This window comes from Prionailurus viverrinus, chromosome A2 (genome assembly GCF_022837055.1).
Source record: "Prionailurus viverrinus isolate Anna chromosome A2, UM_Priviv_1.0, whole genome shotgun sequence".
In the NCBI taxonomy this organism is placed as follows: Eukaryota; Metazoa; Chordata; class Mammalia; order Carnivora; family Felidae; genus Prionailurus; species Prionailurus viverrinus.
In genome coordinates this window covers 41,044,526-41,063,949 of record NC_062562.1, presented here as the reverse complement: position 1 = coordinate 41,063,949, position 19,424 = coordinate 41,044,526, and the positions used below count along the sequence as shown (strand labels likewise).

General features: G+C 37.8%; 1 protein-coding gene across 2 annotated transcripts in view; it reads left to right on the top strand.

Annotated features, from left to right (window-relative positions):
* The window catches only part of CNTN3 (contactin 3), a 343,356-nt gene that overhangs the window by 81,396 nt on the left and 242,536 nt on the right, over nucleotides 1-19,424 (top strand). For both annotated transcript variants that reach the window (XM_047851060.1, XM_047851057.1), the window contains exon 2: nucleotides 11,394-11,528. In XM_047851060.1, the coding sequence (XP_047707016.1) occupies nucleotides 11,474-11,528 (55 nt within the window). In that variant the 5' untranslated portion in view covers nucleotides 11,394-11,473. The remainder of the gene's footprint in view (nucleotides 1-11,393; nucleotides 11,529-19,424) is intronic.

Below are 19,424 nucleotides of genomic sequence, written 5' to 3'. Positions count from 1 at the left end.
AAATAAAAATACAACCAGCCACAGGCAGACGGCATGCTGAGCACTTGGTCACTGGCCAGGCATCAGTGTTTCTGTGACTGGATATAAGGAGCTACAGAGCCCAGCCTGGGATACTCCAGAACGAGATGTCTCCATTTGAAAGTTCATCTTTTCTCTTTTAGACGTGGGACAGTGGTGAATCACTTCTCTTTCCTCTCCACTGTTGTACCTTCAGTCTTACTCATGTGATTTTGGCTGGGGCAGAATCAATACCATGCAAGCAAACTCCAGGAAGATTCTCTTCTCTGGAAAAACACACCTTATCCTTCCTATATTTCTTCCCCTCCATTTATAAATATGCTCAAGAATTTTCCAACTTAAAAGTAGCTTTCATTGACTCTCCATCGACCCTCCACCCATCTCCAACCACTATCCTGTCTCTCTCATTCTAAATTATTGAAAGAGTAGCTGATTCTTGCTGTGGCCACTTCCTTGCCCTCTCATTACACTTCTACTCTCCTCCTCAATGTGGTTGAAGCTTCCCAAGGACTCACTGAGCCTGGCATGATAACATCACTGAGGGCACAGCCCCAAAGGCATCTTGAAGGTCTTGATTCACAGTATCTTGTTCATGCTGTCTCTTTCTCTTTCTTATTCTCATTCTTTCTCTCCCTATGTGTGTATTTTTTAAAAATAGCTTTAGTGGGATAAAATGTACATACCACAAAATTCACTCATCTAAGTGTACAATTCAGTGAATTTTAGTAAGTTTACAGAGTTGTGCAACCATTACCATAACCCAATTTTAGAATACTTCATCTCCATAGAAAGAACTCTCCTGCCCACTTGCGGTCCCTGTGCATTCGTACTCCCAGCCCCAGGCAATCAGTGTTTTAAGTTGTTCTCTACTCCCTGGCAAAATTACACACTCGCCATGCCCTCTTTGCTTTCATAATGTGGTCCATCCATGGGTTGTACTGAGCCTCTCACGGTGATCCCTTTCTGACCTTAAGGAGTTCATCTTCCTCTGCTCACATCTTAAACATTGGGCTTCTCGATCCTTCCCTCTACCCCAGTGCTTTCTGGATTTCCGAGTCATTTCATTCCCTCCCATGAATCACTTACTGTGCTGGGCTTTGCCGACGTTATGGTGCTCTCCCATACCTGCCTCCTTCCTTGTCTGCTAGGTAAACCCTTTTTAATTCAAGAATTACATTGGATGCCACCTGTTGTAGGCTGTCCTGTGAAGTCTCCTCATTTCCTAACCGTTGGTCATACTTCTCTGTAACTGTACATTGAAGAGGTGTAGCTCATGAGCTCTGACCAGAAGGCAATCTTGTTGTCCACTTTGTCCCCTTAGATGCTTTCTGTGGAGCCCTCTCCTACTCCTGGATGAAAACCCAGGTAGCCCCATCCCCTCTATTTTTGACGGTGCCTAAATATCAGACATAATCTCAGTCAAAAAATTAAAGTCCCCTGTCCCATGTAATAGTTAAAACTCAGAACTTGATTTGAAGACAAAACTAATCTCCCTCCAGTGCTTACCTGCTGCAGAGGGGAAGTCTGCAGTCCAAGAAAGATAGAATTCTTTGGCTTCCCCTTCACACCTGGCACCCCTAACTTGCTAATTCCAATTCAGCTTAGTGTTTTGAATGGGAAGAGAAGAGGCCAGCCCCTTTTACTTGATTGATTCCATTATAGTGGTTTGGGATTATGGCACTTCAAACTTGCCAGGAATGTAGAACTGGTATTTTCTTTCATGGGTTCATTAGAGATCCCCCCAACTTGGGGTATGTTTCCCCCTCTAATTGTGGTGATGGACTCCCGCCCCTATCTGGTCACCTCCTACTTTCTCAGCCACCAGAAATCCAGAGGTACCCTTGCTTCCTTGTGGAAGGTGTCCTCCCTCCCCGCTCCCCACCCCCCCAGCCCCCCCGCAACCACCCAGGTGCTTCTCCTGCTTGGAATGTATGGCACTGCCTTTCCCCAGCTGCTCCCCAGTGTGTTTCTGGCTCGTAGGAGACGACATGCACTCTGTGCCCCTAACATCTCCTAAGATCCATTTCCTGTTCTGCTTCAGTCTGCCCTTACTTTTTAGTATGGTCCTAGACCGCTGCATCACCCACAATGCGGTTCTGTGTCCTTAAAGCACAAACCCCGTAGGTTAAAAGAAGTACCTTTCTTCCTCCCTCCAAGGGGGTGGAACTTACCAGAATTCTCTTCAAGGAAACTTCTCAAATTCTTCACTCAGTCTCCAGAAACCTCTCATGCGAGGAAGGTCCTCAGAGCCAGACAAATGGTTTTGCAGTATCTCCTTTGAAAAATTGTTCTTCATTCTGTTCTGTTCTGGAACCTCCCTTTCATTTGGGATGTGACACCTGCTATGTCTTGGTGACCCAAGGAACTTCACATGAACATCCTGTTGCAGACTCCTCTCCTCCAGTTCAGAATCCTTTGTTAAAATGTTTCTGGATCAGCATGCTTCTTGAGGGCAAAGATGATGTTTTAATTCCAAATGTCCTCTGTATGTGTGTACCTGATATGCTTGTAGGCCCTCAGTGACTGTTCTCCACCCAAAATTATGAGGGAAGGAATAGAATGGCCTTGCTGGGAGTGCAGACCTAGGGTTCCTGTTAAATGCTGCTTATATTCTAGCCCAAACACCCTTTCTAGCACTTTTTAACCCCCATTTACCTCTTTCTCCTTGATTCTGGGCACCAAGAATTTTTTTTTTATTTTATTGACAATCAATAATTTTATTGATTCCAATAAAATCATTTACACATTTTTGACCTATTATCATGTTAGAAATGACTTTTTTCGGGGGCACCCCGGTGGCTCAGTCGGTTGGGTGTTCGACTTCAACTCAGGTCATGATCTTGCACTTCTTGAGTTCAAGCCCTGAGTTGGGCTCTGCACTGACCGCTCAGAGCCTGGAGCCTGCTTCAGATTCTGTGTCTCCCTCTCTCTCTGCCCCTCACCTGCTTGCTCTCTGTTTCTCTCTCTGTCGGAAATGAATAAACATTAAAAAAATTTAAAAAAGAAAGAAATGATATTTTTCTTTGAAAAGTATTTGTTAATGTTTTATACTTATATGTTTTTGTATTGAGAAATCAATATATGTATGTACATTGAAGAAAATGTATAGAAATATATAAATATATAATTATATATAAATAATATATATTATAAATTATATTTATATATAAAATAATGCAGAGTGAAAAGTATTTTATTCTTCTATTCCATGTTCCCAAGTGAACAATTTTCTCCCCAGAAATAGCTGCTCTCTTCAGTTCTCATATCCTTCGAAACTGTTCTCCGGGCTTACGAATGTATATAGATGTATGTTTTTTTGTCCGCATACAAAAAGTATCAGACTTTCCGCACACTGTTTTGCACTTTATGTTTGTGACTTTGTGTGTCTTTGAGATACCATGATTTAATCCCAGATACAGTTGATGAATTCTTCTTAATTCATACCTGCAACAGGGAGGGGGTGTTATCACAGTAAAATGCTTAAAATCAAGCAAAAGAGTTGTTTACTTAAATAGCCCAGTCCTTTCCCTTTATAGAAGAAATTTAATTTCTTAAAAATGTAATAAATTTGAATTTATTATCACTTATAAAACTAGCTTCAATTACCAATTCTATTAATACAGACTTTTAAAAACATACAAACCACCAGCTCCTACTTTATGGTTCCCTAATGACTCCATTGCTTACGCATTCCATTTGACCCCTAATATGTGAAAAAAATATATAGAAAATACACAGCTTCTGGCATCATTTTTTAAAACAGATATCTTGACCCATCTGCGTCTCGCTTTATTTATCTAAAAAATGGGAGTGATATTATTGAGCCTCGTGGATCATTGTGAGGATGAAATGAGTAGATGTATGAAGCAGTGCCTGGCAAGTAACAAACACTCAATAAAAGGTTGTGGTTGTTATGTTGCTATTCATTTTCCTTTCTGAAATTTTGAGAATTGTCTTTGTAGAAATCATTTCCATCATGTTGTTACTTAGCTATTTTAAAATTCTAAATAAACGTACGCGGCAAAGACTGTTGTTATACAGACGTAGGAAAGGTGCGTTGCTCCTCATCAACATGTCATGAGGTCTGCAGTAATTTCCCATTTGATAAGAAGGAAAGAAAACTCACGTGGCATGTATGATTATGAAAATTTGTCTTTGTACATTTTATTCCTGTTTAATTTGGAAAATCTCAAGGGTAAAAATATGTCATAGAATTTGCTTATTGTCTAGTTTTCCTATTATTACTAAATGTGGCAGGGCCCAAAAACCTAAGTCCCTTAATTAGGGCAAGGTTCCTTTCAATAGAGGTATGAAACTAAAAAACAAAACAAAAAAAAATCCCAAAGAGCACCTTAGGTCTGACTGTATTATAAAAACATTAGATAGTGTTGATCTTTTTCAGGGATGAAGCTTCCACTAGAAAATCCACAATTTTGTTGAAACTTGGACTTGTTCCAAAACAATAAGTATTGTCCTGAACATACCACAGCGGTCAACATTGCATGCCAAGTAGTCACTCTTTGTTGGAGAGATGTTTGTAAAAGAGAGTGCCCTGGAAATGTCCATGTTCTTTTGAGGCTTAACATCAAGCAAGAAAATTGAAGTAAGCCCTCTCCGGAGTATGCTTAAGAAGGGTTGACATTTTGCCTAATATTTTGAAGCAGGAAGTGGGTTGGCATGTTTTGGTGGCTGTGTCTTTTCCCCTCAGTGTGCATTTGACTGAAGCCAGTGGAACCAACTGAGAAATGGATTTGTAATTCTTCCTGACATATCGTCAGTGAAAATCTCTTTGAATTGAGGATAGAGAGATCTCTTCAAGTTGCCAGAGAAGATCTCTTTGAGTTGAGGACAGAGTAAAGGAGACTCTAATACCAGCACACGGCAGTCCACAGTGTTTTGGCAACATTTTTATATAGCTGACTCATGGACTCGATGTGCACACAATGTGACTCCAATTCTCTTTCTGCCCATGTACACCAATTGCTAAAAGGACCAAAAGAAAAAATTAACTGGATGGCAGAGATAACATGCCTCACTATAGCAAAACAGCTTCATAATTTCAGCTTCTTTGTCAAGCCTTCAGCACTAGCCTTCTCAGAACATTTATATTTTTACAGATTTTTTTCTTGTTTCAATCTGTATAATTTATATTTAATTCTATTTTGATAAGCTTCTATTAATTTCTCCGTGACAAAAAAGCAAGAAATTAATCTCTAAATACATATACATTCATATGCATATGTGTACGAATACATATGTGTGTGTGTGTGTGTATACATATATATATATATATATATATATATATTCTATCTGTGTGAAAGAAATTATTTTTCTATGTAATAAAGCAATTGTGTACAAAGCGAAAGTTAGGTTATGTCAGTCAGTGTGTATTTAGGGTAGTAAGGTGGGTGGATCCGTAGGTTTGGCTTATTCTCGGAAGGGTCCTTAACCCACAACAGGTAATAAATCACTGTTGTGGTGGTTTTTTTGTTGTTTTCTTTTGTTTTGTTTTCAGATTGTAGTCTAGTTCAAGAGAGAAGCCATAGTCAAAACAACCATGATGGAAGGTATTGGAAGTGTTGAGCGTGAAGGAATATCAGGTACTGTAGGGGTCCACAGGAGCGCAAGATGACTTCCAGCTGGCATTCGCTGTGTTTGCTGATTGTGCGGTGTAAACGCAGAACTGCTGGTGTGAACTTAACATCAGACTGAGCACATTATTACCTCCCCTCTCCTTAGCTGCTAAACATTTGTGAGCTGTAGGGAGGACGTTTGTGGAGTTGTCAAGAATCTGGGACTTGGAGCCCAGCATTCATGTAAATTGAATTCCCAGCCAGTTAGGTTCCAGCAGGAAAGAGGTTTGGTATGCAGAGTAGATCACTGCATTTCTGGAAGATGTGAAGATTATGAATGAACGAATGATAATGATTGTGAATGAAAACAAAGTGAGCAGACGATGCCTGATTAGAGATCTGGCAGGATGTGCAGTCTTATCAAGCCCTTAAACTTATTTATTAGTTGACTATCATAGTGTTATGGTTGCATTCCATGACAGTGATGTCACACAAATTCTGGAAGAATCAAAATACAAAGGCATCAAACTTTTATCCACTAATAATTGAGTATTTTACTACACAAGTCTCTAATCTGCTCAAAGGTGTTTTTTGGTTTTTTTGGGGGGAGTGGTTCATGGGGCTTGGAAACAATATGCACTCAGTGAATGGACTTTGTTTCTCAGATGTCATAATTCGAGGAGTCTTTTTACAGATGTGAGATATATGCTAAGCAATCCTTCTAGACAAAATTGCTGTAGGGTTTGTCTCAATGAAAAAAAGAATGCTCATTTGGTGCCTATTACTCTGATACAAATGAAGCCAGATCATTCTCACGCCTAAACTTCCGCCACATAAAGAAACTTAACTCTGAGCATTTGCCAAGAGTACATTCAGAGTTGCTCATATACTTTTAATATTGTAAATATATATCAATATTTCATGATCTGCAATCTTAGTAGCAATTTCATAAAGTATATGACAAAAGCCACAAATGGCCTCTTCTTTTAGAGCAACCAGGAACAACTATTTAAAGCATTTTTGGTTTTGAGTCCAAGGTCTAGCATTTTTTAGCTCAGCTGACATTAAGAATAGATAGTACAGTTGTCAATATGTACTGAATTTGGGGGCTATTTAAAGATTGCCATGAGAAATGTGTTGTCAATATATTAAGCTGTTGCCCCCAGATGCAAATGCCTATTAGAGAAAATTCTAAAGGCTATCTATTTTTTCTTTGATTTAAAGCATTCCTTTACTGGTTGAATATTCCTAATATGGCAGATGACATTGTGATTTGTATTTGTCTTGCTTAAGTAGCTTCCTTTGTATTTATTTTAGCTTGGTGATTTTACAAGTGGGACAAGATTTTATATGTCCCTTCTCTCTGTAACAATACTTGGCAATGATGAGAAGTCAGGTCATGATTGTATTAATTACTCTCATTATTTATAAAGTTAATGCCCTACTTTAGCACTCATTAAAAATGGGCAACGTCATTTTTAAAAATAATGGTCCTGAATGATGTTTTATCTCCAAACCTTATACAGTGTATTTCTTTGTGTGTGTGTGTGTGTGTGTGTGTGTGTGTGCGCGCGTGTGCGCGCGCGCATATACAAGAATATTAGGACATATGGTTTGCTTCTCTTACGTCAGATAGATTGCCTAATATTGCCCAGCCTCTGATTTCTATGAATTTGAAGGTAAGAATGAAACTGGCATGTTGCAAAATGTTTTCTTTTCATCCTTTTAAGCCTGATACAGGCTACAATATGTCTGATTTGAATGTTTGCTACAAATCCTATCATGGCAATTACTGGTTAACACTGCAGTGACTTTTCAAAGGGTTTTATCTTGATACTAATATTCTTAGCCAAGCAAAGAAGGCCTATACCCAGGCATTATATATCTGCAGTCTCATTTTATACCACACTCAACCTGGCCACCTGCATTTGATCTCATTAGCTTTCTTTTTGTTTTAACAACAAGCCATGAACCCTTAAGACCCAAGGCCTTTGCATATTCTATTCCTCGTGTCCAGAGATGAGTGCCAAAATATGTAACCAGCAGTAGGGCATGGGCACTGACCAATCACAAGTGACATGGGCTAGAGCAGGATTCCGGAAGCCCCCTGCAGAGCCAGGTATTAACCCTTCAGGTTGTGGATCCAGGGTGTTGGGGTGGGGTTCTAGGGAAGTTCTTGGGAGATGAGGTGATAGGTGATCGGACAAGGTCCAGAAAGTGACTACTCACCTGCCTCCTTACCATCTCAAAGCCATACCAAGTATTTGTCTATAGCTGAAAAATCACAACTCTGATTATATAGTCTCTTCTTTTCTCATTTCTTCAGAGGACCTTTCCCTGACCTTACTGAAGGGGGCCATTGTCATTGAGTCTTTCATACAAACTTCTACTTCTGCATTATACCTTTCATAGTGTCTTGTTTACAAATACTTTGTAATTATTTGAATCCTGTTTCACTCCCATTAGGTTATGGGCAGGAATTCCTGAGGGCAGGAATCATGGAATTATCTGACAACCCAGTCCCCACTGTGTCTTCCTTGAGAATTGAAATTCCAGCCTCTAATAGGTGCTCAATAAATATTTGTTGAATGAATGAGTTTACAAAAAAGACTTTATAGAACTTCTTTGAACACATTTATACTTTTAAAATGCAGCAGAGATGCATGTTACTTTGGGGATGTGATGTTGGGAAGATAACATTTTTTTTTAAGTTGCCATCTTTTTAATGCCTTTAAATACATTTTCCGGAAATGATTTTCAAACAGTGGCTAGATCCCAAGCTGTGACTTATCTTTTCGTTCTAGTAGAAATGCTTTCACTCACTTGATGTCCGGTACAAAGATTTAATCTCCTGAGTTGAATTATTCATTGTTCTTAAAGCTCAGCAAGAAACATTAAAACTTAAAACTTGAAAGCTACTACTATATATACAGGATATTTGGAACATTGGAGCAACCAATGATGAATGAGCTACTGTCCTACCTTCAGAGAGTTATCAGTCTAGTAATTTTCTCCTGATCCGAATTACAAGTATTTAGAACATTTTATTTCTCCATTGCAATGTCAGAACAGAGGCCATTTATTTTGTTCGCTATATGGCATAGAGCAAAGCCTCTCATATATATGTGGATTTTTTAAAACTCAACTTGGGGCTTAAACTCACAACCCTGAGATCAGGAGTTGCATGCTCTACTGACTGAGCCAGCCAGGTGACCTTGGATGCTTTTTAATAATGATTATGTTGATGGTACTACAGGATGCTTTGCTAAAGTTTGTCTTTTTTTTTCCTGAAAATTCCAACTACTTGTACTTTTTACATCTGTTATTTTGTTATTACCAAATGCTTTCCAAGTTTGATTTAGTGTATAAACTGGATAGCTTTAACTCCTCAAAGGAGGAGATAGCAATTCAATTACTGTTATACTCCTCAAGCCCTTCCTGTTTTCAAGACTTACCCACTGTTTCCAGACTTTAATACATCTTGCAATCACTCCAAAATGTTTTATGAATCTTCGACACATCATGTATAATATCACTGCACTTCATGTTCCCACCTCTTTTGTGACTGTCATTCTATTTTATTTGAGAGTTTATTTCTTCCTTTTCTACTTTATGTGTGTGCACGTGCATGTGTACATGTGTGTGCATTTGTGTAGTTTGTGTTACCTTCTCATTATTTCTGGACTACTTTCCTCATATGCATGATTATGGTGTTTATAGTTGTCAGTGATAAGTTACCTGTAGTCTAGAATGATTTAAGTTATCATTCAAGTTAGTAACTGAAAACAATCACGGACACAAAATGCACAACTGATTGAGAAGAAATAAAAGAAGGAAGGCTCGGTATCGGAAAGCCTTTGATCCAAGTAGGGAAACTCAACCACTGGAAATACTTGAGAAGTGTAATGATTGATGGGGACAGAACGTGTATCTCCACTTGTATGCTTAAATCATTGAGTAATTTCAGCCATCAGTCTTTTGGGGTCTGATAGTATTGAAAATGTCTTCAAAAACTTTCAGGTTCATGTGCCTGCTGTGACAGGCACTATGCCTTCCCCAGACATACTGTCTAGTTTTTTTATCATGTCAATGCACACACCACTTCCACTTGTCACCATATACATTTCTTTACCTGAAGGCATGTTTTTAGCAGTGGAGCCATTTTGCTCTCCCAGGGAGAGATTAGAAGTGTTGGGTAATTAATACTCCCTGAGGATAGCCTCCAAACAGTGACTAATGGGGACTGGTGTATAAGTACCCCAGCTCCCTTGTCCCTGGGCAAGGATAGCTCTGGGCAACTCCACGATAACTGTTGGATGACTCTGTGGCATCTATTCTGCCTGGGCTGGACCTTCAGAGTCTCCCCAGTGAGAGTAAGCTCTAGTCCTACACAAGGATCAGTGACTTTTTTTCTTACCCTTTATTGGCTGCCTTCTTCCCCTGTCTCATTGCTTCATACCCTGACTCTTTTTGTCCTTCACCACCCAGGTAGACTGCTTGCACTTGAATTCATTTAGCAATGTTTGCATTAGGGGAACCCAAGACACAAGCAGTTGGTAGTAATGGGGCAAGTGAGAGATGGTCATAGATACCATGATACAGTAAGTTACTCACCTGCAGTTCTTAGAACAATTGTATTTCCACCTGTTTCAGATTCCCATGGATCAAGTCATACTTAAATCCTGGCATTTTTGTTGTGTTTCCACCACTTACATCCCCCCCAAGAACATATATTAGATTACAAGTGCATAAGAATACCACTAGAGGAATGACTGATTTAATATATTATTTTAAGTATGTAACTTACAGGTTATCACATTTTCACTCTTGGCATTGTTATTATTTGGACACACTTCATTCTGACTGAATACATCACAGTGCATGTCAGGATCCCATGATAAACCACCATTGTCTTAAGAAAGCTGACATTTTCTCTCTTGCTCAGCAACAAGTAATATCGCTCATTTCATAGCAGCTGGTGAATCACAGTTGTACACCTTTTCTGTTAATGTGGATGATAGTCAAAGTCATTAACTCCCCTGTGTGAAACCAGCTGAGTGTCAGCAGTCCAGAAAAGATTCTCCAATTTTAGGTGTGCATATCTAGCTTACTTGATCATTAACCATAATATTAACTAGTGTCAAATGGCCACTGAAAGTGACACAGGGTATTCAGATAATTATTTTCTCTCAGTCAGCACATTGAAGTTTATGAGAAATCAAGAAAGAAGAAAATCATTTCATTTGCAAGATTCTCAGCCAAACAATTTCCACCGTTCACATTTTTGGATCTGTTTTATGTAGCATATTTAATCAGGGGATTTCTGCAATTGTATCTGAAAAACAGGCTTAATTTGAGTATTGATAATGCTATTTATAATTTATGTATCTTTTTAGGGATTTAGAGACACTGCAAATGGTGCTTTAAGATGTTTGCTGATTTGACTCTTAGTTTCACCAAAATGTTATCATTAGAGAAAATGAGAAAAGTTAGAATTTTAGGGTAATATGTTATTTGTTCTAATTATTATCTATCAAAAGTTGTAATATTTAATATGTTAATATTTAATATTTTAGTATTGTGAACATCTATAATTCTGTGAAGCTGCTTCTATCTGCATATCCATTATATAAAGTGTTTTTAAAGTCTGTACACTTCATCTCTTTTGTATCAAAACAGATTCAGTTCTTTCAGAATTTTGAGTGACCATGATGAATATAGTTTTATGAAAAGAAGAAAATCTATTTTTAAAAGCAGTATGGTTTTTTTTAAGCCTAACTTATTTGTACATATATTTTACAGATTAAAGGATTTACCTGAAGACAAAGCATTCTGTTCATCAGAGACTGGACAAGAGTTACTCTTGCTTTTGGCAATTAAAGATGATGTTGTCATGGAAACACTTGATCCTGCTTTCATTCATTGGCTGCCTAGGAGGTAACAATAAGCTGTATTTTCTAAATTGAGGTTGGAACTCTACTTGAGTCCTATGTTAAATAAGTTTTAAATGTTGAAATAATACTCCACCAGTAGCAAAGAAAACAAATATTTTTCCCAGAAGGAAAATTTTCATTCCTTCTGAAAATTGGATTCTCTTTCTGTACCTCCCGTTTTTGCAAGACATTTTATCCCCATAGCAAATATAATGACACCTAAGAATATAGACCTACTGTAGTAGTATGATTGAAGAGCTAATCAGAATTTGAGAATGTTAATTCATGACTTTTTTCGCAAAAGGAGCTAAAATTTGTAATCTCTCATATACAAAGGAGAATATAAGTTTTAAACGCCAGTATTTTCATATCTAATCTTAAAAACAATATGATTTTTACTTTAGCAAATAACTTATTTTAGGGATCAAAAATTAACATAGGCTATTCTTTTTTAATTTTTGGGAAATTTAAAATCTAGAACAAAGTACAAAAATGGATAATCTCATATCTATCATACAAAAGTATCTACTGTAAATTATTTGACCTTTCCTTTTTTTATTATTTTCTAGAGGAGTGGCAAAGTTAGAGAAGGATTTTTTAAAATAGAGTGGTATATATACCACAATTAGTTTTTTTTTGGTTTCTTTTATCATTTTCCTTCTTTGCACCTATAAAGGTGCTAACCAGCACCTACAAAGTTGAAGGAATAGTGTAATGAATACACACATATGCACCATTTATATTTTCCGTATTTGAATATTGTGCCATTTTAATGTATTCTGTGCATATGTGTATAAGTGTGTGTGTGTGTGTGTGTCTCCTTTATTTATTTGGCTAACCCATCTGAAAATAAGTTACAGGGGCCATCACCTCTTACCCCTAAAAAGCTCAGCACCCATCTCCTGAGAAGACAACCGATTTTCTACCTAAACACAGTTTCTTTATGATACCTAAAGAAACTAATTAAAAAAGCAGGCTGTCATTTTTCCTTTCTAAGAAGACAAATTGGTGTGGAATGAGGCCAAATGCATTGTTTTTGGTTTTTGTTTTAATGTTTTTATTTATCTTTGAGACAGAGAGAGACAGAGCATGAGCAGGGGAGGGGCAGAGAGAGAGGGAGACACAGAATCTGAAGCAGGTTCCAGGCTCTGAGCTGTCAGCACAGAGCCTGATGCCGGGCTTGAACTCACAGACTGTGAGATCATGACCTGAGCTGAAGTTGGACACTCAACCGACTGCGCCACCCAGGCACCCGAAATGCATTGTCAAATAAAACACATGTTACTTGAAGACATGCATATATTGGAGTAGATTTTTGAGCTCTCATGTCAGACTTAAAACATTCTTCAAATATTTAAATGAAAATCTATGGCAAAAAAAGTTCATAAATCAGAGATTATAAATTAAAACCTCTACCTTTTAAAGTAAAGTTTTTGGTTTTTCAAAGTGGGTGTTCCTTTTTAATGTCTCAGTCTTGCTTTTTTGTTTTGTTTCATTTTTAAAATTTGTTTATTAAGAGAGAGCAGGAGCATGGGTGGAGCAGAGAGAGAGGGAAAGAGAATCCCAAGCAGGCTCCACACTGTCAGCGAGAAGCCAGATAAGGGCTCCATCTCACGAAATGTGAGATCTTGACCTGAGCTGTAATCAAGAGTCAGATTCTTAACCAACTGAGCCCCCCAGGTGCCCCTCAATCTTGCTTCCAAATCACTTTCTTTGACTGCTACTAATCTGCATTGAAGAACAAAGGACCAACCATTCACAGATTTCTGCCTTTTCAAGTGATCATTCGAGAAAGATCAACACAGATATCCAGACTAAAATATTTTTTCTTTAATTCTTTTCTTCATTTACACAGTTTCAAATTTGAGTCCTATTGTTGTAGAGGGACCAAATTGAAAGAGATTGTACTACAGCAATATTATTATTCACCATAGCAACTTTCATAGGGCAACCCTGAAATTTTCCAATTTTTTTCCAATTTCCCAATTTTCCAATTAATTTCCAATTAATTTTCCAAATAATTGAAAAGAAGAAGATACGCTCAGAAAGTGAAAGTGTAGCAACAGAAAATGAGATCAGTTTATCAGTGATGTAAAATGTTAAGTTATAATTTTATATAGTGTTCAGGTTGTATGTATTGTTTCAGCATGTTTGAGAAATGTTTTACAAATTTTGTTTTTGCAAATTTATACAAAAAGCAGTGTCTGTTTTGCTAAAATCTTAGGACTTCATAAAACAAGTTAAAGGTCAACTTGATTCTCTGGATAAAAAAGTTTTTATATTGATAAAAGTTTGTTGATAAAAAAAATTTTAAGAGGGAGGCACCTGGGTGGCTCGGTCAGTTGTGTCTGACTCTGGATTTCAACTCAGATCATCATCTCACGGTTTGCGAGTTCAAATCCCACGTTAGGCTCCATGCTGACCGTGTGAAGCCTACTTGTGATTCTCTTTCTCTCTTTCTGCTCCTCCCCTGATATCTCTTTCTCCCTCTCTCTCTCAAAGTAAATAAACCTAAGAAAATTAAATAAAAATAAAAAGCTTTAAGGATTTTTAAGGAAGAATTATATCAATTGATATATGATAAATTTATGCAGAGTGTTATTTAAAGAATTGATCATCTTTATAATTATGGAGAAGAATTGGGCTCTTACCAATTTTCTAAAGACTGTTGATTGTATATAATACTTTACCTACTTTAGTACTCCTCTAGGATCTATATAAAGCTTACTTTAAAAGATTGGTGGGTGAGTGTGATATTCTGCTAACCAGTATGGGTCATCGTCTATGTTTTAAAGTTAAAAATCTGTTCATGATTTAGGGGCTACCTCGTAACAATGGCAAGTAAAGACCCACTGTGCAAATTTGCTTACTTAGAGTAGTATTTAGCCAATGATAAATCCAATAAATGCAGCAAATGCTTTATAATACGTGTTTGCTGTCTTCTCATATTTCAGCTTTTCATTATCCATTGTTTTGTGCAGTTTTTCATTTCCTTCTATTGTTTTATCTCTGCATGTTTCCCCCACAACAAAGAGGCAAAAGTAATTTCTAGCCAGGACTTTCATTCTAGAATAAATTTGATTGATTTTCTTCAAAAAAAAAAACACTAAGCTTCATTCATTCTTTTTTTTTAAATTTATTTATTTATTTTGAGAGAGAGAAGTATGTGTGGGGGGAGCTCACATGAGTGGGATAGGTGCAGAGACAAAAAAGAGAGAAAGAGAACCCCAAGAAGGCTCTCTGCGCAGAGCCCTACATGACACTCAATCTCTGGAACTGTGAGATCATGACCTGAGCTAAAATCAAGAGGCAAGATGTGTAATGGACTTAGCCACCCAGGTGCCCATAGGCTTCATTCATTCTTAAAGAAATACTTTTTTGGCATCTGTTTATTCAACCCATATTGTTTTCAGTGAGGAAAATGGACAGAGCTCTTTGTCCTTGGTGCTTACATTCTGGCATGTGACGGGGAAAATGGCATTGAATTAGAAGATGCTAGTGCACTGGGGAAGAAAAGCAAAATATTGTGAGTGTGGGAGATTGAGATGTGGGTTGCCATTTTGAATAAGATCAGTCCTCCTCGAGAAGGTGACATTTGAACAAAGACATAGAGGTGAACAAGTTGACCTTGTAGATATTTAGAGAAGAAAGCTCCAGGCAGAGTTAATAGGCCATGCAAAGGTTCTAACATGACAAGCTGAGTGTTCTAGAAACAACGGGAAAGCTGGCATGGTTGGGCCAAGAGAGAAGCGGTAGGTGAGAGCCAAGGGGCCCTGTGGCAATGGATGCAGCAGAAAATAAAGCAATGGCTGAGAATGAGTAAATGACAATATTTAGAGCTTTTGCCCTAAATGCCCCAGTATGTTTGAGCAGAGAAATGATGTGATCTGACTTATCTTTTAAAAGGACCTTGCTGGATGCTGTGTTGTGGATTAATTGTAGAGGAGCAGAGACACTAGTTAGAAGTTAATGTAATAATCAGGCAAGGGGTGATGGTGACTGACTCCAGGCTGATAGCAGCTGGTCAAATTTTGGTGTATTTTGGAGGTAGAATCATAAAGATTTGCTCGCAAAATAGATGTGGGTATGAGAGAAAACGATGAATCAAGGATGGACTCGAAGGCTCTCTGTCACCTTGTGTTTAGAGCAAATTATCTCTGTCCATATCCAGAAGTGTGCCTCATGGAAGGAATGAAGACCCAGCCCAAAGCACAGGTAACAGTTTTCCACTAAATAGTGGGTAAAAAAAGTCAATGTAATGGATCATGACCACTGTTTTTATTAAAGTAGGTAAATTAGAATTAAAAAGGGATGGAGTAGAATATATCAGCATGCACTGGTCATTCAGTAAATATTTTCTGCTGAACACTTCCAGGCCTTTGGAATACAGCAGTGAAACAAAACCAACAATACCCCAGTCCTCCTGGTGCCTTCCTCTTAATATATGTGTGTTGAGTCCTGATGTTACCTATATTTCTTACTGAGTTGCTGTCAAAAATGTTTAAGAGCCAGAGACCTAAGTAGAAACGAGAGACAAAAGAGAACCCTCCAGCATTTTGAGAAGAAGCCAGAAAAGGAAGGAACATGAGGGTGAAGAAAAAATAGTAATGACAGCAAAGTTAATAATACTAACAATTTTTTAATGTTTATTTTTATTTTTGACAAAGAGAGAGACAAAGAGCAGGAGGGGGAAGGGCAGAGAGAGAGAGGGGGTGAACACAGAATCTGAAGCAGGCTCCAGACTCTGAGCTGTCAGCCCAGGGCTCAAACTCACGAACCACAAGATCATGACCTGAGCCAAAGTCCAATGCTTAACTGACTGAGCCACCCAGGCACCCCAGTAATACTAATAATATTAATAAATGGAACCTCATTCATTGAGGTGCTTTACTTAGCTCATCTAATTTACAAAAATACAATGAGATAGATATTATTTCTATCTTAGAGACAAGGAGAACAGTCTCTAAGTTTTTAAGTAACTTTCCTAATCTGTGTGGTTATATCAAGATTTTTATTGTCTTTGAAACCAAAGTGTAGTCCCCTAATCACTAGTATTTACTATTTCAATAATTTATTTTCTGGAATAAAGTCAGGGAATAGGCTGTGGAGTAGGAATCCTCAAGAGCTCAAGGAGATTGTTGTCTCACTACTGAATTACTTATTAGTTAATTGCTTAACTACAAGAGAAACTCTAGATGTTCACTGTCCAATGTGGAAGCCACTAGCCACATGTGACTAGTTCATATTGAGATGTACTGTAAACACAAAATGGGCACACGAGTTTTCCTAGACTTGGTACCAAAACTTTTAAGATTTAAAAACATCTCAGTAATTTTATATTGATTAGAGGTTGAGATGATAATATTTTAGATATATTTCATAAAGTAAAAATATTAAAATTTCACTTGTTTCTTTTAACCTTTCTAAATGTGGCTCCTAGGAAATTTCAAATATGTGTGGTTTCCATTATATTATTTTGGACAGCACAACTCTAGACATTTATGAAATAGAAACCTGACCATTTTGCAACTGTTTTTACCATGTAACTAGCCCAACAGGAAACCAAATGAATTAAGGAATTGGGATTTATTGATTTCGTATGAAAAGTTGTAAATACTTCCTGAGAGTGTATTGCCTACAAATACTGAATCCTTTGTAGGTTGAGTTCAGATTTCAAGTGTCGTAGCTTGGTGAATGTAGACAAGTCCTTAATGAATGCATTTGGAAATTCTAGACTTCACAGTCTATATTCTGTTGTTGTTTTAGTTTTAATTTCCTAGTGGGACTAGCTAAGTAAATATGTCTTTTGGAAAGAGAAATTTCCTTGGATAACTAAAATTCTTGTTGATGCCTAGTTAAAACACCACCATGGAAAATACCGTATTTCTGTAAAAGTTCGAAGTTATTCTTATTTCATCAAATTGTTCTGTTAAAATTTTAGTGAACAACCAATACATTGGGATCTATTAATACTGTGTAATACCTAGAAATGAGTTGTGAAAGTAGCCATTAATCTGAGAAGAGAGGATGATCTTCAGGTGTCCTTGACCTTCTTCTCATGGATATTGTGGTAGTGCCTCCAACGTCTACTCTGTTCTGCAATCATGAAACAGCCATGAGACCTGGAAGAGATTAATACCCTGCAAAGCTCCAAGATGGACCTGTCTCATTTGCCCCAATGATTGGCCTAAGCTACTGAGCTCATGGCAGTTTTTTTACCATAAGATTTTATGTTTGCACTTTGTGGAAGGCCCTATATCCTAGTGTGTCCAAGTGAGGAATCCTGAAATCCTGATTGCCGCAGGTGGCCATCCTGCAATCACTGGTGGGGGCGGGGGGGGGGGGGGGACCAAAAAAAAGCCTGAGGGAAAAGCTGATTCTATGCATACAGATAAAACATAGCAGAAAGAACCAGCTCTTCAGTGATACTGTACTTCCATGGCCCCATCCTGGCTTAAACAGCATAAAAAGCAGTAAATGCCCTCCTCCAACACATGTGCCCTCCCCAACCTGGCCCAGTCTTTATTCTGCAGAGCTACATTAAACCCTGAACTTCATTTGCCTCTTCCAAGACCTATGAAGATAGCATATGTTTCTCATTGCCTCCCGAAATCTGTTATAACTGAGAACATAGATCATGCTTTATGAGATGATTTAGATCATTTTTATTAAATAATTGATTTTTATTTATTTTTTTATTTTAGAGAAAGAGCTCATGAGCTGGGGAGAGGGGCAGAGGGAGAGAGAGAAAATCTTAAGCAGGCTCCATGCTCAGTGCAGAGCCTGATATGGGGCTCGATCCCATGACCCTGGGGTCATGACCTGAGCCAAAATCGACAGTTGGATGTTTAACCAACTGAGCTATCCAGGCGCCCTGATTAAATAATTTCTTAAAAACTGTTGATACTGTAATTAAGATGAAATGTATGATCACTAAACATGAGCCTTGGCTTCCTTTAACAGTACAGATTTAGTAATGGACAGCATCTACAAACAACAAACAACAGCCGTACGTTTGGGCTGCGTTTGAAAATCATACGCTCTCCTATGGTTTGTGGGTAAAGGATACAATGTCTTCATGTGCCCCAATCACACATGCCATCCTGTTCTTTGTCACCTTAATGTGAATCACTTTCTGTGCCAGTCTTTCATCCCAATCGTGGTTAAGGAAAGCTTTAAAAGCAAAATAAACTTGTTAAGTCCCCCCTGGAATATTTTTCATTTGGTTTAATGATACCACGCTTGTAATCACTGAGAAAACGAGTTTGGTGTTGGATGTGGCACTTCAAGTAAACTGTTGCCATAATCTCAAATGACTGTCATTTCTTCTGCTGTGTTTGTGTGCAGTGTAGTATGATTTGATGGCACTGATACTGGTGAAATGGAGATGTTGCTGATCTCTGCTTATAAATCTTGACATCCTCCCTGTTTTCACCGATAAACTTATTTCAAATCATCCCTCTCAATTGCAGCACCCTAAATCTTCAATTGCTTTTCATTTATCCCATTTACATCTTGACAGTCTATCAGAGTATGAATGTGAAAATCTGGAGAAAAACAAGGCAGGCATTGTTGGTGTATTTTATTCTTATAACCGTGATCATTGATAATTCCACCTATTGGATTTTTGTAAGCTTGATGGTGAGTAAGAAAGAGTTTGGGGGACTTAAAAAATAATGTGTATTGGAAATGCTATTAGAGTTCAGTAAACACATAAGATTAAATAAAACCCACAATTTTATTTAGCTCTTAAAGTGGCTGTTGTCTCAAATGCATCTGTTGATTAGTTCACTGACTCCTAGAAATGCAGTGCTAACCAATTTAATTGACTGTTGCCTAAGTGATAAACTGTCTTAAAGTACTCATCACATAAAAGTGTTTTTAAGTACCCTTGTGCGTA